The sequence below is a fragment of the Harpia harpyja genome, chromosome 17 (genome assembly GCF_026419915.1).
Source record: "Harpia harpyja isolate bHarHar1 chromosome 17, bHarHar1 primary haplotype, whole genome shotgun sequence".
NCBI classification, from domain to species: Eukaryota; Metazoa; Chordata; class Aves; order Accipitriformes; family Accipitridae; genus Harpia; species Harpia harpyja.
The window spans coordinates 2,055,471-2,076,561 of NC_068956.1; the positions used below are offsets into that span (position 1 = coordinate 2,055,471).

At 58.1% G+C, this 21,091-nt stretch overlaps 2 protein-coding genes across 4 annotated transcripts in view; both read right to left on the reverse strand.

Moving 5' to 3' along the window:
- The window catches only part of ARHGEF17 (Rho guanine nucleotide exchange factor 17), a 34,150-nt gene extending 30,725 nt beyond the window's left edge, over positions 1-3,425 (reverse strand). The window contains exon 1 of the mRNA XM_052812503.1: positions 468-3,425. Coding sequence (XP_052668463.1) covers positions 468-3,425 — 2,958 coding nt within the window. The remainder of the gene's footprint in view (positions 1-467) is intronic.
- Positions 3,426-5,936: 2,511 nt separating this feature from the next.
- On the reverse strand, positions 5,937-14,908 carry P2RY6 (pyrimidinergic receptor P2Y6). 3 transcript variants are annotated; one of them, XM_052812507.1, is made up of 2 exons: positions 14,832-14,908; positions 5,937-8,120 (listed from the first exon to the last, which is right to left on the reverse strand). In XM_052812507.1, exon 2 carries the CDS (start codon positions 8,063-8,065, stop codon positions 7,073-7,075), a length of 993 nt encoding a protein of 330 aa, XP_052668467.1. In that variant the 5' UTR covers positions 8,066-8,120; positions 14,832-14,908; the 3' UTR covers positions 5,937-7,072. The 3 variants fall into 3 exon arrangements, with proteins under 3 accessions (XP_052668467.1, XP_052668464.1, XP_052668465.1); XM_052812504.1 differs by lacking the exon at positions 14,832-14,908 and adding an exon at positions 11,930-12,083 and having other exon boundaries at positions 5,937-8,109; XM_052812505.1 differs by lacking the exon at positions 14,832-14,908 and adding an exon at positions 10,492-10,570.
- Positions 14,909-21,091: the final 6,183 nt, after the last annotated feature.

Genomic DNA, 21,091 nt, shown 5'->3' on the forward strand with positions numbered 1-21,091 from the left:
GAAAAGGGCTATGACATGGGGAATCCCAAGTAAAAGGACCATTGAAGCCCTCCCCACCAAGGTAAAGGCAATTTTTGGTTCAGCATCCTGGGGCTGGCCAAGAGCACACCCATTTACCGGGACTTAGATAGCATTGCCGGGAGATGCTATATATAAAAACAGCATATAATATGTATGTATCTATAAAAACACCTTCCACCAAAACTTGGTGTTATTTAACCTGAAAACTGCTTCTTCCCACCCAAAAATTGCCTTTTTATTGGGGGAGTCGCTCCTACAAACAAGAGCTCATCCCCTTGCAACTGCCAGCACGGGCTGGGAAGGCTCTTGGCCATCTGGCAGCGCAACCACGGGTGGGAATTTGTCCCCAACGAGGGACACGCGAGGCACCCCCAAAGCCACGAACGCTTTGGAGGGGTCAGGTACCGCGTGAAATGAAGGTGGTTTTAGGACGGACGGGCACTTACCACCTGCGGCTTGGTCCTGGGGCCGTGTTCGTCGGGCGGCCGTGGGCACCGGGGCAGCCGGGGCTGTGGGGCAGCGGGTGGAGAGCGGGGTCCATCCCCAGGACCGGGGGACGCGTCACCTGAGTTGAGGGCCAGCATGTACCGCTTGGTGACATCCTCCAGCGAAGGAGGTTGGAGGGTCGGGAAGGATTTGCCGGGTGAGCGGGCGGCAGCCGGTGCGGGGAGGTGGCTGTGGTGGCCGGAGGGGACAAGCGGCTCGGGGACGGTGATGGGGACGAAGGTGGCGGGCTCGCTGGTGTGACGGACGTGCTTGGTGGCCGGGCGGCTTTTGGCGTGGACGGCAGGTGCTGGCGGCGGTTGGTTTTCCTGGTGAGCCGCGCGGTTGGAGCGCTTCTTGGAGCTGCGCCGGGCAATGCGAGGGGACAACACATCAGCCAACTTGGGGTCAAAGCCATAGCCGCGGCCGGTGCCCGGCGCTGCTGGTTGTGCCGAGAGGATGGGCTCGCTGCTGGACGGTGGGATGCTGGGCTCCAGCTCGCTGATGGCCTCACCGGGGCCTTCGAAGGCGCCGGCCGGCAGCTCACCGCGGCGGCTGGGGTCGCTCAGTGACTTCTTCTTGATGGTCTTGCCGTTGCCCTTCTCATCGATGAGTTTAGCCATGGCGCCGGGCTGGCTGACGATGGTTCGGATGAGGCTGCTGTAGTCCCGCGGCCCATCGCTGCCGAGTGACAGGTCGCTGCCTGCGCTGCCTGCGCTGCCTGCAATGGCGGCGGGTTGGGGGATGCCCGCCTTGGCGCTCAGCGAGCCCAGGAGGTTGCTGTCGACGGAGAAATTCTTCGCCTCCTCCGCCACCGAGCATCTCCGGTGGGGCATGGGGTCGCTCAGGGAGCGGTAGGGCTCGCTGCCACCCTCGCTGCCACCCTCCATCCCATTGGTACCTGCCGAGGGGAACTTACGGCGGCGGCGCAAGCTGCCGGGGGTGCTCGGTGTCTCGGATTTGCCAGCTGGAAGGTCTTCAACCGCCGCTGCCGGGTGAGCGGGCAATGGCGTTTCGATGTCACCGGCTGCCGGCCCGGCGTTGGGCAGCGTCCAGGCGTCCACGGCTTCATGCAGGCCTTGGAAGGGCATCCCCATGGGTTCTGGCTCCGTGACGATGCCCTCGTCCGTCACGCTCGACTCGTGACCCGACAGCTCCTCCACGGATTTCCTGCGAGCGAGGTTCTCCTCCGACTCCGCTTCCTTCAAACACCGCGTGCTCTCCGCCCGTCCCCGAAGGGTCACGTCCGTCGTCCCTGTCGGTGCCACCACCTCGGCGCCCTCCACACCTCCGCTGTCCTTCTGCTCGGCCGTGAAGCCGTAGTCCTGCTGGGAACCCATCCTGCTGATCTTCTCAAAGACCTGCCTTGCCTCCTGGATGTACTGGTCCTGGATGACCATGGGGAGGGCATCCTCGTCCCCCCGCTGTCCTCCATCCGAAGCCACCCGGTCCTGGCCGTCAGCAGTGGCCAGGAGGAGCTCGGAGGAGCTCTGCTTCATGGTGCTCTGTAGGAAAAGCCGCCGCGTCCCTGATTTTTCGGAGCAGGTGAAGGACTTGGCACGACGCAAAGTGGCCGTCAGGTCCTTGAGCGTTGGCCGCTCGCCCGGCGCCCAGCGGTTGGGGGGCTGAGCGGCGCTGCGGCTGCCCGGGGAGGGGGTGGCGATGCCGGAGCAGCCGTCGGAGCCGGCGTCAAGGCCGATCCTCACCCCCTTCTTCTTCACCTTCAGCTCCGAGAGGTCTGATTTGAGGAAGCTGAGGAGGGTCAGGGTCTCGGTGGCGATGTCGGGGTTGGACAAGGACTTGCGGTGCTTGGCCCGCTCCCCTTCCAGCCCCGGCTGGTGCAGGCTCTCGCTCCCAAAGTCCGGTTTTGCCTTGGCCGCGCCCTGCGGCAGCTTGGGGCGGATGCGGACCGCCGGCTGCCCCCACGCCAGGCCGTCGCTCGTCCCGAAACTGGGCGACCGATAGACGCCGTAACCCGCCTGGAGAGTCCGTCCTTGGTTGGGCCAACAGACCCCAAACTGCTCCTCTTCCTTCAGCGTCTCCGTGCTGGAGTAACGGCTGCCGCTCCGCGACCCGCCGGGGCTGCCGAAGGGCGGGATGTTCACCTTGGAGACGCGGGCCACCACGGGCAAGGGATGACGGGCGACCACCCGCCCGCAGCCTTCGGCCTCGGCCTCGCCGCCATCCGCCGGGCTCTCCCAAGCCCCGCTCTCCTTCTTCTTCTTCCGGGCGACGCGGTGACGGTGGGCGCCGCTTTGCCCTTCGCCTTCGCTGCCGGACGAAGCGCGGGGAGAACGGGACGCCGTCGCTTCATCCTCCCCGTTGGAGCGGGGCGACGGCGAGGAGGAGGGTGGTTGCGGTCGAGCCGAGTTATGCCAGGAATGCGGGCCGGGCTCCGGCGGAGCTCCGCGGGGAGAACGGAGAGCCGGGTGCGGGACGCGGCTGCGGGGCGGAGGCGGCGGGGGAGCTCCCCGACCGCTCCCGCTCCCGCTCCCGGTTCCGTTCCCGTTTCCCATCCCGTTGCCGGGCCCATTCCCCGTTCCCCCCGCAGGTTGCCGGCAGCTTTCCCCGAAGAGTTTCCGCATCGCCGGGACGCTGGGCCAACGCGGCGGCTCCGCGTTTAAGCCCGGGCCCGGCGACGACGACGGCGGCGGCGGCGGCGGCGGTGGAGCCGGAGACGGCGGCTGAGCCCCGGCATGAACCGGGCCCGTCGGCTCCGGCTCGGTAAAACGAAGCGAAAGCTGCCGTACCGAAGGGGCCAGGCTGCCAAAAGCCCGGCCCGCTTGTTGCTCCGCGATCGACGCTGAAACTTTCCTACCCGGGAAGAAGAAGGAGGAGGAGGAGGAGGAGGAAGGCGGGGAGGAGGCGGGCAGCAGCCACCGACCCGCCGCTACCCCCCGACCGCTGCCCCCCTCCGCCATTGTCTGCCCCCCCCCCCCGCCGCCGCCGCCGCCGCCTCCGCCCGCCCCCCGGCCCCGCCGCCGCCCCCCGGCCCCGGCCCCGGCCCCGGCCCCGGCCCCGCCGCAGGCACCGCCCGGCCCCGCTCCTCCTCCGGGCTGCCAGCGGGCTTCATCCCTCCCGCTTTGTTTTCTCTCTTCGCCTCCCCCCCCCCCCGCCTTTTTTTTTTTTTGGCTTTTCCTCCTCCCTCACCCCCTGCTTTTTTATTTGTTGCATTCAAATAAACTTTCCTCCCCGGAGGCGTGGTTTCCTCCCGCAGTGGGGGGATGGTTGGAGGTTTTGCCTTTTTTTTTTTTTTTAATGTAATTTTTCTTTTTTTTTTGGGGGGGGGGGGGGGGAGAAGAAGGCGGCCACAGAGCTGCCCGCCCGCTCCCAGGCCGAGCAGGACGACCTCACCCCCCCCCCCCCCGCATCCTTCATCCCCTTCCCTCCATCCCCTCCCAGCTTTTTTTTTTTTTTTTAGGGGAAAACAGGATAAGTAAGCAAGAATTTGGGTGCCAGCGAGAGATCCTTCCCTTTGCTGTGGATTTCTCCAGCCCCTGCTTTGCAACTCATCTCGGGGAAGGCAGAACACCTTGTTCCCAACTTGCAAAATCCTCCTGTGACGCACTGCCCCGCCAACAGACTTTCTCGTGGTTTTTTAGCATTGCTTGTCAGCGCTTGCTATTTGCAGCCCGTAGCCCCTTTTCCCCCAAGACAGCACATTTATCGCTGGGGATGTGAAAAATGAAGAAGGTAGCTGGGATGGTTGATGGGTGAGCTGGGGCCTTGGCAGCATGGGTGGGGCTGGAGGGGTGTCTTGCCCACATAAAGCACGGCGCTAGCTCTGTCCCAGGGGCACAAAAAACCTGGTGGTGATTAAAAAAAAATCCAACACCCCCTGTAAATGCATTTTTCAGGACCTAAAATGTGCCTCCGGCGATGCCGTGAGCTGCACCGCCCCAGCAGGTATCCCTTCCCTGGCTCTCCCTTTCCTCCCGCCATCCTCCCCTGGTTCCCCCAGGGCTGGGTGTCTCCCAGCCATAAGGATGATGTCCCCATGATGTCCCTACCGTCACCTGGCATTAAGGATGGGATTTTGGGAAGAGCCACGCACTTCATCTCCTCTCGGTGCTGTAGGAACTGGTCCTCAGGCTGCTGGTGTTGAGCATCTCACAAGCGAAGGAGATGTTTGGAAGCACCCACCCCATCTCTAAGGTGCCCCGTTGTGCCCATCACCCTGGCTTCTAGGCCTGGTGGTACCAACGGAATTGCTGACAGGACCCCAAGGCCGGGCAGGACATGGTCAGACCCAAAGGGAGCTCCGTGTATCTCCTACGCTTAAAACCATCCAAAATCGGTGATTCCACCGTCAGGGACCTCATCAGGGCGTCCCGGAGCGGCTGGATGTCACCGCCTGAGCCCACGCTGTCCCTGCAGCCACCACCAGCCTTTTGGAGAGCTGCTTATTTTTTTCCCCTCAGAGCTTTATTGTGGATCAATTTTGGCTGGCCGCCTTGTCCCATGGGTACTATGCAGGCACAGGGTGGTGCGACGGAGCAGGGCTCCTCCATCCCTCCCTGGAGCCGGGTGGGCACCCACAGACCCAGATGGATTTCTCCAAATCTAAATATTTTGCGCCCTCTCCTGGGTCCAGGCGGTGTGGCCTGGTGCCTCCCACCCTGTCACCTTCTTTTTGTCTGGGAAGAGGGGGACACCAGGCTGGGACTGTCCCACCGGCCACCACCCCCCCAGCATTTTCCCCTTCCGTTGCAAGACCCCAAAAATACATCGGAGGAGATTTTGGTGTGGATGAGCTCCGGCCAAGGGAAAGCCCGGGGCTGGCTTTGCCTCCTCCATCCCATTCTGTGCCCCAGCCCAAAGTCACTGTCACCAAGCATGGTCCTCCCCACCAGGACACGGCCACCACTCCTGCAAAACCAGGTGGTTTGAGCTAATGCTGTCGCAGAATCCCTCTCCGTTCCAGCCCGCCGTGACGCTAAGATCTTTGAGCATCATCCAAGAGCTGATGACCACGCTGGACACCCTCCTCATCCTGACGACAACAAGGATCCACACTGGGACCACCAACCCTGGATCCTGCTGAGGTCCTTGGGCGGTCGGGTACCCGAGGAAGATGCCGTGTGCTTGCAGGGAGCGAGGTGGGATGAAGTCGTGCGCTTGGCTGGGTGCAGGCAGCCAAGCCAGGGGGATGCTCATCCCTGGAGATTTGAAGCAATTTGCTTAAATCAAGTTAGACGTGATTATTACGCACAGCCAACCTGCGAGAAATGCAGCAAAACAGTGATCCCTATATATATATATATATGTATGTATACTATATATACATATATACACTGTATAGATACATATAGTGTATTCAGGGCAGAGAATATCTGCACTGCATAGCCTGTGCTGGGCTACAAACCTTCCCCTGCTTGGATGTATAACGTGTATGTATATATAGTGGGTGCATATATGTGTACGTATCCATCTGAAAAAGGCAGGGATGTTTATTCTATACATCCTACATGTTAAAGAAGACTCGCAGAGTGATTAGTGGTATGTCCACCCCGTGTTGTGTAAGCGAATTCCTCCTTGCCGGGAGGGAGCAGCATCCTGACAGAGGCTGCGGAGAGCAAAGCTTAAGCCCCAACGCAGCCTGGGGGCGGTGGAGAGGCCAAGCCAACGGTGAGACATGCGGTGACATGGCCAAGGACACCGAGTAGCTCGGTGGCCTGGGTTTCCTGACTCCGGGCATTGTGTCTGGCTGTGCCAGCTCTGATTTTGGTGGATCCTGGTTAGGAGGTGACAGCAGGATGCCAAGGATGCCAGGATGGGCCAGATTAGGGTGGTGGGCTAAGCAGGGAGCTGGACCCGGATGATGCTGAAGGTCCCCAGGCAGGTGACAACACCGCTGGCTTGTGTCTCACCCAGCCCATGGTCATCACTTGGGTGGGAAATCCATCATGGGTGTCCCAGTTGCCCTTATGTCTCCCTTCCCAGTTCCCAGTCTATCCAGGGATGCTTTCCCACTGTTTTGCAGCTCCAGTGGTACCAGCAGGCCCATGTCTTTTACTGGTGTGGCCCCTTTCTGGGGCTGGGGGTGGTTAGGGATGTCCCAGTATTACCCCAGAAAACGTCCGTGACACTGATCTTGAGCTAGAGAAACATACGGCCCCGTGTTCCCCAGACAGGTATGAGCTGAACTAAACCCTCCCCAGCCTTTGCATGGCCCCATCGGGGAATCTTTAAATGAGAAGGGGGAGAAATTGCCCCCCAGCAGCTTGGCCTGAGCCAGGGACCGTGTCCTCCACAGTCCCAGTGTGTTCTCCATGGTCCCACCAGTGGTTTTTATTGCGTCGGTGGCTCAGCCACCGAAGAAACATGGTGCTAAGCTGCTCAAACTGAGCAACTGAGCCAGAGAGAGGACACAGGATCTGTGCCGTGATGGGGTTAATACTGCGCCGCTGCAGGTTGGAGATGGGATGAAAGTGTTGAGAACTTGGGAGATGCCATCCTCCTGTCCTCCAGCACGTCCCCAACTGAAGCCATCTCTCCTCCACGGACCTTAAAGCCAAAATTGCTCCATGCCCAGTCCCGGTGACACCGAGGTGGCCCTTGTCCTCACCTAGGAGCCATAGGTAATGCAATGGTCATGCCGCCACTTGGAGCTCATCTTGTCGAGGAGGTAACGGGTGCTCTCGCGAAACTTGCGTTGGGTGAAGTAGAAGAGGATGGGGTCGAGGACACTGTTCATGCTGGCAAAGGGACGCGTGCACTTATAGGCGATGGCAAACGCCTGTAGAGCCGGGCAGGGCAGGCTGGGCGAGGAACGGACGATCAGGTAGATGGTCTTGGTGAGGTGGAAGGGGAAGAAACTGATGGAGAAGACGATGACCACGATGATAATCATACGCACGGCTTTGTCCTTCCTCTTGTGCACCGCCAAGCCAATCAGCTCATCCTTCTGGCACAGGATCCGGGCCATCCTGCAGTAGCAGGCGAGGATCGCCACGAAGGGCAGTAGGAAGCCGGTGATGGTGAGGGTGATGCCGTAGGGGAAGTAGGCGGCGGAGCGATCCGGTGGGCTCAGGTCATAGCAGACAGTACGGTTCCTCTGGGTGCCGGTAGAAGCAAAGACGAAGGTGGGCAGGCACTGGGCGATGACGATGAACCACACCACGGCGCACACCAGCCACGTCAGCTTTTTCCCCTTCTTCTTGTGCCACGAGGCCAAGGGGTGGCAGATGCCCAGGTACCGCTGGACGCTGATGCAGGTGAGGAAGAGGATGCTGCTGTGTAGGTTGGTGTAGAACTGGAAGCGGATGAATTTGCAGGTGAAGTCCCCAAAAGGCCAATAATCCTTCTGGGTGTAGTTGTAGATGAGGAGCGGGAGGGAGCAGACGTAGAGCAGGTCAGCCATGGCCAGGTTCAGCATGTAGATCATGGTGCGGGTGAGCGCCTTACGGGCCACCCAGATCTGCCCGATGACCACAGCGTTCAAGGGCAACCCCACCGTGAACACCACCGAGTAGACCAGGGGCAGTAGGACCTGCTTGAACTCCTCATGGAAGGTGCACGAGTTCCTCCTGGAGCCCACGAGGGCCGTCAAGTTGGCCATGGCAGCGGTCCTCCCCGTCGATGTCCTCTCTGCTGGTGTGGACCCTCAGCAGTGCCTGTGAATGACAAAGGGGACGGTTGGTGACTCGGCCATGTGGTGTCACATCCACCCGAGCAGGATGAACCTGGCCCAGTGTGTGCGACCCCATAGCCACATCCTTCTGGGTCGGGGCAACCCCCGGGACCCATACAGGCTGGGGGATGAAGGGATGGAGAGCAGCCCTGCGGAGGACTTGGGGGTAGCAGTAGGCGAAAAGCTGGATGTGACGCGGCAATGTGCGCTTGCAGCCCAGGAATCCGGTCGTCTCCTGGGCTGCATCACCAGCAGCGTGGCCAGCAGGTCGAGGGAGGGGATTCTGCCCCTCTGCTCCGCTCTGGTGAGACCCCCCCTGCAGTTCCGCATCCAGCTCTGGGGTCCTCAGCACAGGAGAGACAGGGACCTGTTGGAGCGGGTCCAGAGGAGGCCACAGAAATGATCAGAGGGCTGGAACACCTCTGCTGTGAGGAAAGGCTGAGAGAGTTGGGGTTGTTCAGCCTGGAGAAGAGAAGGCTCCCGGGAGACCTTATAGCAGCCTTCCAGTACCTAAAGGGGGCTTATAAGAAAGATGGGGACAGACTTTTTAGCAGGGCCTGTAGCAATAAGACAAGGATTGATGGTTTTAAACTGAAAGAGGGGAGATTCACACTAGAAATAAGGAAGAAATGTTTTACACTGAGGGTGGTGAAACCCTGGCCCAGGTTGCCCAGAGAGGTGGTCGATGCCCCATCCCTGGGAACATTCAAGGTCAGGTTGGACGGGGCTCTGAGCAACCTGATCTGGTTGAAGATGTCCCTGCCCAGGACTAGATGACCTTGAAAGGTCCCTTCCAACCCAAACTGTTCTGTGATTCTGATTCTAAACCACGACGATGGATTTAGGGGTCCATCAGAAAAGTGAAGGTGGAGAGAGTGGGACCGTGGGGGGTGGTGGCACACAGGACAGTGGGGTGGCCGTGATCACCACCATCTCAGCTCCGCTTGCCCCGACACTTACACCCCGTAGAAAGGTTTGCACAAGGCCAAACCGCCCTCATCCCGGTGCGGGAGAGGAAATTGCGGCACGGCGTGCCCGTTAGCCGCCGGCATGGCTTCCTGCTCCTCTGCAGGGGGTGCCAAAACCCTACGGCCAGTCGCCCGAGCGGGCTGCGTCCCCCAAGTTTCAGGATATGCCACCTGCACAGGGTCCAGCACGACCCACAGATGTTTTGTGGTTACTTTCATCCGGGAATCGGGACCGGTGACGCTCTGGTCCTGGAGTTTTTCGGTTTTTGTGGGCTGAGAGAGCCCATCCACGTGGCCTCTGGGCTGCTCTGAGCTGGGCCAGAGGCCATCTGCTTTTCTTAGCGGCTGAGACGAGCGCGAAAGACGTGGTCCTACAGCACAAAGAGACCCCTGACCCCAGCCGTGCCGCTTGGATGAGTCCCTCGCCATGACGCCCATGGGTGCTACACGCTCCCAGGTTGCAGCAGCTCGGACGCATGGGCAGAGCCACTTCTCCTTCCTCCTCTCGCTTCCTCCATCATCACTGGCAGACCTGTCTGCAACCCTGGCTGGTGGCGTGGGGCAAGTGCCCGCTTCCCCCTACACACCCCCGCAGCAGCCCCAGTGCCTGGCAGGCACGAGCTTACCTGGAAATGGGGTGGCCAGCGTCCCTGTGCTGGTTGGGAAGGGAAACTGAGGCAGGGAGGGGGGTGGCCGAGCTCCAGCCAGATGCATGGGGCAGAGGGGGTCGGGGGGGGGGGGACGGACAGACGACACAAGTCCAGGGGCCACCTCGTTAGCTCGCACCACCGTGGTGGCCCCATCTCAGGTCTTTGGGGATTTACCAGACCCAGAGCACAGCCTGGCCGTGGGGTCAGGCTTGGGGAGAGTGCTGGGGACACACACGAGGGTCTCCCATTTTTGGGGGTGCTCCAGGCTTGTAGATCAGTCATCCCCCCCCGCTCTCCCTGCTGCCGCATATTCCTCCTACCCTCCTGGCACCCCGTTGAGCCCCCCCTGGCACCCCACTGAGCCCCCCTGCACCCTGCTGAGCCTCCTGCACCCAATTGACACCCCCCCCCCCCCGCTGAGCCCCCCTTGGCACCCCACTGTGCCTCACCAACCCTGCTGAGCCCCCCTGCACCCCGCTGAGCCCCCTGCACCCCATTGTCACCCCAGCCCCAGGCAGTCCCAGCACCCACTTCTGCCACCTCCAAGCCAATATATGCCCCGGGGTTGTGAACTTCCCTGTCCCCTGGGACCCCCCCAAACCTCCTCTGGCACCCAAGGCTGGGGTAGCCCCCACCCTGGGCACCCACAGGAGCTTCTGCCATCCCACTCGTCCTCGCGGGAATACCACCATGACATTGGGGACAAGGCGAGAGGGGACCTGGGAGCGCGTCTTACCTGCTGGGGTGCCACGGGGTGCCACGGCGTGCCACGGGGTGCCGGGACCTGCCGCTCTGCCCAGCACCTGGGCACATCTGCAGCCCTGGGGTGCTGCGCTCACCCTCTTGAGCAACACTTCCCCTTTCCACCCCATGACAGCACCCCCGGGGCGATGGGGAACAGAAACCTGGGTGGCAGGGTGGGCACTGCGCTGCATGGCACGGTGCTGTGGGCGCTGCATGGCATGGCATGGCATGGCAGGGTGGGTGCTGCAAGACAAGGCACCGAGGGTACCGCATGGCACCGTGCGGCGCAGCACCGCATGGCGCTGCATGGCCGCATGGGTATGGCACGGCACGGCACAGCCTGCGCCAGGACCTCCGTCACGGCTCCACACCGCATGTATAGATAGATCCCCTATGCACATATACGGGCTGCCTGTACACACATGCAGCCTCCCCGCACACACACAGACACGCGTGTGCACACCCCCACGGACATGCCCTACACGTGTGCACAGACACGCACCCCCCGTGCGCCCACACTGCACCTCCAAAAGAGCCGTACCCGGACGCTAAGGGACATCCAGCGCTGGCAAATGCCACCAGGGCAGGGGACGTGACCCAAACCCGGCTCAGGGATGTCAGGATGCGGCCAGCTGAGGCCACCAGCCATGTCACCAGACCCATGAATTTTGGGGTCTTTTCCCCCATTTTTTGGTCTTTCCCCCCGTTTTTGGCTCCTTCCTAGGGTGGGCATCTGGGGTAGATGCTGGGGACAGGGAGGTCACCTGGCATGGTGGCACCAAGAGGAGAAAGATGCTCCAGTTGCCTTGTCCCTTTCTGCCACAGCCACACAAGGGAAACTGAGGCACGGGCACTGGGTTTGAAGTGAACCAGTGTGGTTCACGCCCCATTTTAGCATATTTCCTCCCCCAAACACCCCTTGCAGGAGTGTTTGTGGGGGGCTAAGGGACATGCCCAAGGCTACAAAGGCCATCGGTGGCGGAGGGTATCCGCAGCAAGAGCTGAGCCAAAAATACAATAAGCAACCAAAAAAACAAGGGACCCCCCTCCCTCAAAAAAACCTCTTTGTAAGAGGGAAACGGGGCACTGAACCCCAGTGCTGCCAGACTGGGAGAGATAGGGAAGCTGGAGGAGAAGAAGAAAAATCCCTCCCGATCCCAGGAAAAAAACCCAGCTGCAGGATGTGCCGAGCACAACCTTTCTATTAGACACCAGAGAATCCCCACCCCAACTGTACCCACTGCCTGCCATGGCCTGTAAACCCGCAACCACAGCCTGCCATCGCCCAGAAGTCACCGCTATTTCCAATTAATGAGACCACATCAAGACACTCGGCCTCATTCTGCTGCTGTGCCCATGGCACGTCCCCGGGTCATGATCTGGCCTGGCAGATTATCCAAAAAGTCCCTTTTTTCACCCCCAAAACCCACTGCAGGAATCCCTGCCAGCCCTTGGGATGATGGGGTGGGTGGCCTCCATGCTCAGCCTCCCCTAAAAGCAGACATCCTTGGGATTATGGAGGCGTGGTCCTGGTGCCCTGGCACCATGGTGATGGGCACCAGGTGAAATCCATTGTCAAATGAGACTTGCAGGGGGAAAAAAGGGGTGCACATGGTGTTGGGGTGCTCCGTAGGATGGGGCCACCCTTACCCAGGGGGTTTAATGTGCCTGAGACGGAGGAACGGGGTTAAGAAAGAGAAGTGCTTTCAAACCATCTCAGGCAAGCCCTTCTCCGGTGAAATTAGCTTTAATTAACACCCCGATATTAATATGAAGGGGGGTTCTGCAGGTTTGCTACACTGGGAAAATATTTTGGCTGCTGGTGCGCTCGAATAGTTTATGGGGGATGGCTTCCTCTTTTGGAAACCTTCCTCCTTGGTTTGTCCTGCCTTGGGAGGAGACCATGGTGGGGACATCTTGGTGGCTTGATGGCAGAGCTGGGATGGAGGAGATGGAAGTGAAAGCTCCAGCTCAGCAGATTTCAAAGGGGATGAAGGGGGGATGCTCCTGCCCTGCATGTCGCTTGGCCGAAGCCACAACATCCCTGTCCCCAGACGTGTCCTGGCTGGTCCCAAAACATCTTCACGTGCCCGTGGACATGTCCCACCTGCCCCAGGGTGGTTGGGGACCAAGGCTTGGATGTTTTAAGGGAAATTTCCATTTATCAAAGCCCCAAAATGTAATGATGTGGACAAATTGGGCCAGAGTGGCATTTTCAGGTGCTTAACGTGGACCCGTGGGGACAAGGTGCAGGGATGGGCCCTCTGGTGAGGCTGCGTGGCTCTGCCACTGATGTACTCTGTCCTTGGGTGACTCCCTTCACCTCCCCATGCTTTGGTGCCCCATCTCTAAAATAAATCAGCATCTCAGGGGTGCTCTGAGCAACCCGGGCAGCGTTTTCCTGCTGGAAATGAGAGGTGCTGGGGACAGGGAAGGTGCAATGAGTTTGTCTAGTCTCAGCTGGCAGCACTGAGGCTCTGGCTGTATAAACCCATACATATATACACACAAACATAGGCACATGTACAGCCACATGTTCACCCACATGTACACACATGTGCATAAACATATATATATATACAAGCCTATACACCTCTCCATATAAATATACCTCTATACATATATACCTCTCTCTGTATCTATACCTCTATACATAAATATACCTCTATACATACATATATACAAACTTATATATGGCTCTCCACACACATGTATAAACACATATACATTTCTCTCTACATATATAGAGAAATATATGTGTTGCCATTCACACACACATATATACAAACTTCTATACCTATATACACAAATATATGTCTCCGAGCACAGGGACTCACACATATGTATATACATAACTCTATCCATATATATACAAATATATTTATGCTTCTATACACACGTCTATGCACACATGCTCATATATACAAATATATTTATACATCTGTATGTATATATATACAAATATAGAGAGAGATATATAAAGGCGGAGGCCGGGCTCCTGGCACCCGCAGCAGAGATGCTGGGGAAGACCAAGTCCCTCGAGCAGTTTTGAGGACAATCCGCGTGTAACAGCCCCTCTGGCACGGGGCTGATCCCTATGGATGCCCCGGGAGATGCAGGCGCATCCCGGGTGCACCCCAGGCCGTGGGAGCAGAGGGACCCGGGCAAATCCACCCCGCTGAGCTCCGCACCAGCCCTGCCGTGGGGATCAGGGTGTGATTTTAAGCCTTGCTCCGCGGTAAAAGCTGCTAAACCTTCCTAAAAGCAAAGTCCAGCAGCTACGGTTTGGGGTGGCTTTGGGAGCACCCCAAAGCCCGACCGAAGCACCGATGTTCTCTGGATCTGACCCCATTCTCTCCAGTTCTGCCTCATCCTGCCCAGGTCTGCCTCATTCTGCCCAGTTCAATCTGATCTGCTCAGGTCCAATCCTGCCTGGTTCAGTCTCAGCTGCTTGGGTCCGATCCTGTCCTGTCTGGCCCCATCCTGCCCAGTTTGGTCTGACCCCCTCGGGTCCCATCCTGCCCGGTTCGGTCTGAGCCTCTCAGGTCTGATTCTGCCCAATCTGGTCCCATCCTGCCCGGTTTGACGCGCTCAGGTCTGATCTTGCACGGTTTGATCTGACCCCCTTGGGTCCCATCCTGCCCAGTTTGATCTGACCCGCTCAGGTCCCATCCTGCCCGGTTCAGTCTGACGTACCCGGGTTCCATCCTTCCCGGTTTGGTCAGACCCTCGGGTCTCATCCTGACCCGGTTTTGTCTGACACGCTCGGGCCCATTTCTGCCTGGTCTGGCCCCATCCTGCCCACTCCGGTCTGACCCTTTTGGGTCCCATCCTGCTCGGCTCGGTCTGACACTCTGGGGTCCCATCCTGCCCGGTTCGATCTGATCCTTTTGGGTCTGATCCTGCCCAGTTCAGTCTGACCCTCTCGGGTCCCATCCTACCCAGTTCGGTCTGATCCTCTCGGTCCCATCCTGCCCGGTTTGGTCTGACCCTCTCAGATCCCATCCTGCCCAGTCTAGTCTGACCCATTTGGGTCCCATCCTGCCCAGTCCGGTCTGACCCTCTCAGGTCCCATCCTACCCGATTCGGTCTAACACTCTGGGGTCTCATCCTGCCCGGTTCGGTCTGACCCTTTTGGGTCGGATCCTCTCGGTCCCATCCTGCCCAGTCCGGTCTGACCCTCTCGGGTCCCATCCTGCCCGGTTCGGTCCGACCCTTTTGGGTCCCACCCTACGCGGTCCAGCCCCATTCTGCCCGGTTCCCTCTGCCCCTCCCGGGTCCGATCCTGCCCCGGTTCCCTCGACCCCGTCCCTTCCCGTACGCGGCACTTACCGGCAGCGGGATGCGCCGGGGCGGCAGCGGCGCTCAGCGCCCGGGGCCGCCCCGCTGCCGCTCCGCCGCCGGTCCCGTCCCGCTCCGCCCCGGGGCCGCCCCGTTCCGCCCCGCTCCGGCCCCGGCACCTGCGGGAGGGTCCCGGAGGGGACTGGAGAAGGCTCACAGCTGGATTGGGGCGGAGGAACAGCTGGGCTGAGGGGCTGCCGCGCAAACAGCTGGCTTGGCCTGACGGGCAAACCTCTGGATTGAATAGGGGGGTGGTGGGGGGTGTCCACCGACCCCAAAAATGGGATTTACAGGGTGGGATGCTCATGGACCGGCTAACAGCTGGATCGTCCTGGCCGGAGGCTGGGAGCTGCCGGAGCCTTCGGTGGGCGGCTGGGTGTCGGGGACAGGGTCTCCCCCCGCCGGGCACCGGGTCTCAACCGAAGGGGTCAGCGGCTCCGGTACTCATTAACCAGGCGGTCAAGCCTCCACGCTTCCTGAGCAGGGCTATTAAAGAGCAATAAGGAAAGGAACCCCGGGGGGACGTGTTGGGTATGAAAGGGCCGATGCATAAACAGCCCAGGGATGCCAGGAGTGCGTGGGATGACAGGTTTGGCCCTTCCTTTCCCCAGAAGCCCAGTTCGCCCTCCAAAATTATTCCCCTCCTTCCATTTTAGGAGTTTGTGATGGGTAGGGTAGAGGTGGAGCGCAAGGAGGTGCCGACCGGCATCGCTTGGATGATGGAGCACCACGCCGGGGTTCCCCGGCATCGCCTCGTTGAGCGATGCACCCCCAGAGCTGGCACCCAAATAGGAGGCGAGGAGTTTTGGGCAGAGGTTCGGCTGCGCGGTGCGGGGTGGGGAGGTGGAATGAGGTGCCGCAGCCCGTCTGGATCCCGCCGGCGCCTGCACTACGGCGGACAACACGGGCTTTCATCGATCCTGGCGCGAGCCCGCGGCCAAGCCGGGTAGTGGGGCCACGGGGGAGATGGGCTCTGGCAGGAGCAACCGTGAATATTTGCAACCACAGCCAGGCTGGAGCCATCACCCTCATCCCGGGGCTGCCCGGGCTTGTGGGGTTGGGTTGGCGATGGCTCGGTGCCCTTGTGAAATTCCCCGCTCCCTCAGCCGCCACAGGGAGAAGGAAACTGGGGGAAAAAGTGTCTTTCCCCAGAGTAGAGCAGAAAACACGCCTTGTGCAAACAAGCCCAGCAGTCTGCGATGGGCAGCCCAGGGCTTTCCTCAAGCATCTGGGGAACGCAGCTGAGAATGGACACAACTCACTCCTCTGATGAGCCACCAGCGAGAGCACTTATCCCACCTCCAGTGCTGCCTCCGTTTTCAGGTCAAGCTCTGAGCTGGTGAAAAAGAGCTGGTGTCCTCCTCCCTCCTGGCATGGCGGGTGTCCTTGCAGGTCCCCAAGGTGAACGACTTGTAGCCAGCTGTCTTGCTGTGGGGACACTGTAAATAGTGGAGGGAGTGTTAAAAAAAGAAAATAAAATAACAGCTCCTGGCTGCCTGCCAGCCCCAGCTGCCTCCGCTGAACCCGCCAGCCAGACCTGTAACCTCAAGCCTGGCCCTACAGCACCTGGAATGAATGGGAACCCCCCAAAAAATGACATTTTGGGGGTTGAGCAGCGATGGGAGAGGCAAATTTGGAGGCAGCGGCAAGGCCAAAAAAGATTTCAAGCAAGGCATTGGTTTTATGGCTCTTTTTATCCATGTAAAAAGCAGACGAAGCTCATTGGGAAAAATAATTGCCCAAAGGGAATAGCCTGGGTTCCTCTTGGAGTCTCACCGATTGAATAAATCCTTGGCAAAAAGGCCTGGCACGGTGGCTGGATTTGGCCTCACGAGACTCTTTGGCCGCCTGGTTTCTGTTCCTCTGGCTGGATGTTGCCAGTAATCGCGTTAGCAGCTGATTGCAGGAGACCTTTGCCACTGCTGCCCAGGGTAACTGCACCTTCCCACCGGGCTCCAGGTTTCCAGCCGCTGGCAGGTCGCAAGATGGTGTGGCTGGAGAGAGGAGCATCTGTGGTCAAGGCCAGGGAGGCAGCTGGGACGTGGGACCGTGCTCCTCCAACCGATGCAAAACTCTTGTTGGAGGCGAAATGCAGCATTTTTCAAATGCTGAAACTTTGTGAAAGCCTCAGGGCTGGGATGTCCCCACCACCAGACGCTGGACATCCCCATGGGGAGGGTCCTACAGGGCTTTCAGGTTCTTCCCCAACACAGACGTACCAGGGATGCAGGCTGGGTCCCTTATGCCTCGGGCTCTGCTGCGGCTCACCAGACCAGAGATGTCTTGCATGAAAAATTTCATTACATCTAAAAGCTATTTATAACAGAAATGGAGTTAATTTCTCGTGTCCTTCTGACACCACCAGACTGCCAGGGTCATGGGCCTGGTTGAGCTTGCTCATGAGGAGGTGACATTTGATGGCAACTTTCTCTTTTTTAATCAGCTCAGAGGACATGGTCACCCCGGGCTCACCCTCAGACATCTGCTACCCCAGCACCTGCCTTTGAGTCCCCAAATGTTTGGCAGAAAAGGTGTTTGGTGGAGAAAGTCTCATCTCTTGAGGTGCGCTCTGATGGCACCGTCCATCCTCTTGCTGCAATCAACATTCATCTCAAACCAGTGCAGCTGCCTGGGGTGAAAGCCCCAACAGAATACAAGTCTTCTCTCTGCTGGACCTCTGCATTGGAGAAACTGGTCAACCTCCATGGCCATGACGGGTCCCAGGCCCACGTTTCTGGCCATTCAGCCCAAATTTCCTTCTGGAGGTGACGAGGTCCCAGTGGCAGCCTATGAGCCCGACGCACCCGTTCTGCAGGGCTCTGCGGGAGCGCCAGGAAACCTTGGCTTTGATGGGAATTCAGACAAAAATGCCTTGGCTTTGCTCCAGGTGGGAGCTGACCCGCTGTTCCTATGCCTCAGTGTTTCTCCAGAAATATGTTTCAGCTTGTTTTCCTCTCCAACCTGCTTTCCTAAAGCCCCACAGACGTCAGCAGGGGAGGAAGGGGTTTCTGAGCCTCTCCTCCTCCAGCACGTAGATGATTAATGCCTTGATCTTTGCAGGCTTCCTTTCCTCTTGCTGGCACACCCTGACGTGCCTCGGGGACTCAAGGTCGCTTCCACTCATCACTTTTCTTTGCTCGAGAATCCTCAAGAAGCAGAGCGGAGTACGAGGATCCAGGCACGGGTGATGTCTTAGGCTCCAGTTCCATCCACAACGTCAGCAGAAGGAAAGTGGTGGGTGTTTGGGAGGTGGCCTCCATGCAGGAGACCTCGTCCGTCTGCTGGCGAAGTGGGTTGGGAAGGGAGATTTTGGGACTCACATCTGTGGGTCTTTGCAGGCAGGAAATCCCAGGGCTTGGGGCATGCGAGAGTCTCATGGTGGAGGTTTCTGAGGTGGGCCTTCACACTTTGTGGCCATCTTTGAGAGGTCTTCTCCACCCCCACTGCTAGGGAACTCTGCAGGGAGGGAGGCCATTGGCTCTCACTGCCTCATCCTCACAAATAATTGCACTTTTTCCCTTCAAGGACAGAGCTGGGGTCTGGGATGGGGACATCTCTGAACTTTGCATGGTTGAGTAGAAACTAAACGCCTCCAGGTTGGCCGCAATCCCTCCTTCAGCTCCTTCCCCTCCTTCCCATGCCAGCAGATGACCCAGCCCTTTTGGGTTTTCACCCCTCTGTGGCTCTTCCCATCCTGGGAGAGCCCCGAGCTCCTGAAGGTCAGCACAGCGATGGCCGTCTCGGTCTTCTCACCAACATGTCTCTTCATAAACACCCATCGTCCTCATCCCCCACGATGAGAGACCATGGTATGGAGCAGAGGTGCAACCCAGCATGGAGCTCCACCGTTGCCGTGCTGGGAGAACTGTGCTCTGCCAGCAGCCCCAAGGATGGGTCCAGGTATCAGGTGATAATCAAAGGGTGTCCAAAAGCAGGCTCAGGTCCCCACGGGGACCTGCAGGATCTGGCCATGCTGTCAGCTGTCCAGGGGTGGTGGAGGAGCACACTGTGTCCCTTTGGCTCACCACATCCATGCTCCTCCGCTTTCCAGACTGCCTCCGCAGAGAGGAATAAGGAGGTCAAAGCACACGAGACCTGCAGGTACCTTTGGTATTTCCCATCCGGGAAAGATTTAAAATAACTTCCCTCGACTCGTTGCTGTTTCCTCGATAGCTTGTTTGCTTTGGCTGTTGGAGCAGAGGTTGTTCTCTAGCTGAAGAGTTTTTTCTGGGAAAAAATTGGCCCCCTCAATTACAAGCAGGGACAAAGGGTGGAAATGATGAAGATGCTTGCTTTTGGGGTACCGCCATCCCAGCAGGACCACGCACCCAGGCACATTCGTAGGGTGAAAATAGCTATTTTAAGGTTGAAAACCAGCATCTCAGGTATGAGCCAACCTGAGGGGCTCCATGATCATGGTCCATCACTGTAAACCAGGGCCAAACACAAGTGTCCCAACGTGCCACTGTGTGCTGCTGCAAGAACACAGATTGTCACCTGCCTGGTGGCCACAGAACACTTGGGTTTTATGGATGGGTTGAGGCAGCACAAGGGAGAGACGGGCAAATTTCTCACCCGACTGGGTGTGAGTCACCAGGAAGCCAGCAATTCTGTGCACCGCAAATTTAATGCTTTGCATTAAAAACTTGTTGGTGCAACTTCTTGTTACTTCCCAGGAATCCCATACGCAGTTCTGCTGCTCCTGCAGCAAGCAGTAAGGGATTTTGCGTGTGATGAGTTCACCTGGGACTTCCAAGCCACGGCTCAAATTTCCCATCTGGATGGACGTGCAATTTTTAGTTTGTGCAATTACTCCGTGCCTTTCTGTAACAGGAATTTTAAGTCCTTGGCTGCTCTTTTTGCTCCTTAACACCATTAAATGCAATGCTGTTGACTCAGGATGTCCATCCCTGATAGGACAAGGCATAAGACAGGACAAGGGATAATGGCTTTAAACTGAAAGAGGGCAGATTTAGATTAGATGTAAGGGAGAAGTTCTTCACTGTGAGGGTGGTGAGGCACTGGCACAGGTTGCCCAGAGAGGCTGTGGCTGCCCCATCCCTGGAAGTGCTCAAGGCCAGGCTGGATGGGGCTTTGAGCAACCTGGTCTGGTGGAAGGTGTCCCTGCCCATGGCAGGGGGGTTGGAATGAGATGATCTTTGAAGATCCCTTCCAACCCAAACCATTCTGTGATTCTATCCCCTCGCCAAGGGCCGTGAAGATGCAGTGGGGAACCTGGGGACTCCTGAGCAGCCAAAATAACATCCAGGCACGAGGCATCTCCCATAGGGACCAAAACATTCCAGAAATTAAAGCTCAGAGCATGGACCATTTTCCTCCCAGGAGCATGCAGGGACCCGCTCAGCTCTTGGACTGGTTCTCCTTTGCCTGCAGGTGGGATCCACTGCGGCAAATATTTCAGCCACAGTGTCCTGTTCCTTCCATTGCAAAGGCAACTAAACCAGATATTTATTTTGGGAAAAACCCGTCTGTTTCATCTCCAGCATTGTTGATGAAGTTTTCTGTGTGGAGCAACTCACGTGTCCTCGCTTCTCGCTTTCGGTTCTGCTTCTCAGAATATCATGCTGTGCCTTTGAAGAGGGCGAAAGGGGAAGCCACGTCCTAAGTGTGTTTTTTCTATGGCAAGAATTTGTCTTTTCCTTATATGAAAGCAACTGCTTTTTTCTGGAAAAGAGCAGAATTACAGAAACAAGGCAAAATTTAGACACAAGTTTTCTCTTCTGCCACTTACAGATGGGCAAAAAACCCCAGCAGTGCTTGAGGTTTCTACTCAGCTAAACCAAATGTGATGTAATATTTTATATGAAGATTTCAGAGATATCGCTGATATTAATACTCCTTGATTTATGGATAACAGGTTACTTGCGCTGCTTGCTGGGAGATGACTGAAACATGGCTTGCTGGAGGCTTTACCTGGAGCATCCCTGCAGAGGGACCATTTTCCATCCTCCATCCTCAAATGGGGATGATTCCCATCTTTTTCTCCTCACCTAATCCATCAGGAAACCCCTCACATCCCCTTTTCTGCAAGCAGAGAAGGGCTCAACGCTCCAGTAAACCCACTCAGGGCTTGCTATAGGGTTTGCTTTGGGTTATGGGCAACAGTACCCGTATAGGAGCAAGAATTAGGGGTCCGGGGCCAGCTCGGTGCCCAGGATAAGGAGGGGGACAGGAATAGCTTCCCAGGATGGACTCAATTTTTGCAGGGACATGGTCCGCATGCAACGGTA

Excerpts from the sequence above, each read along its gene's own strand:
- P2RY6 (XM_052812504.1), bottom strand. The coding sequence starts at position 11,978 with ATGGAGGCCACCCACCCCATCATCCCAAGGGCTGGCAGGGATTCCTGC. Across the intron at positions 8,110-11,929 it reads GGCTGGCAGGGATTCCTGCA|GGTCCACACCAGCAGAGAGG; the intron begins GTGGGTTTTGGG and ends GGCACTGCTGAG.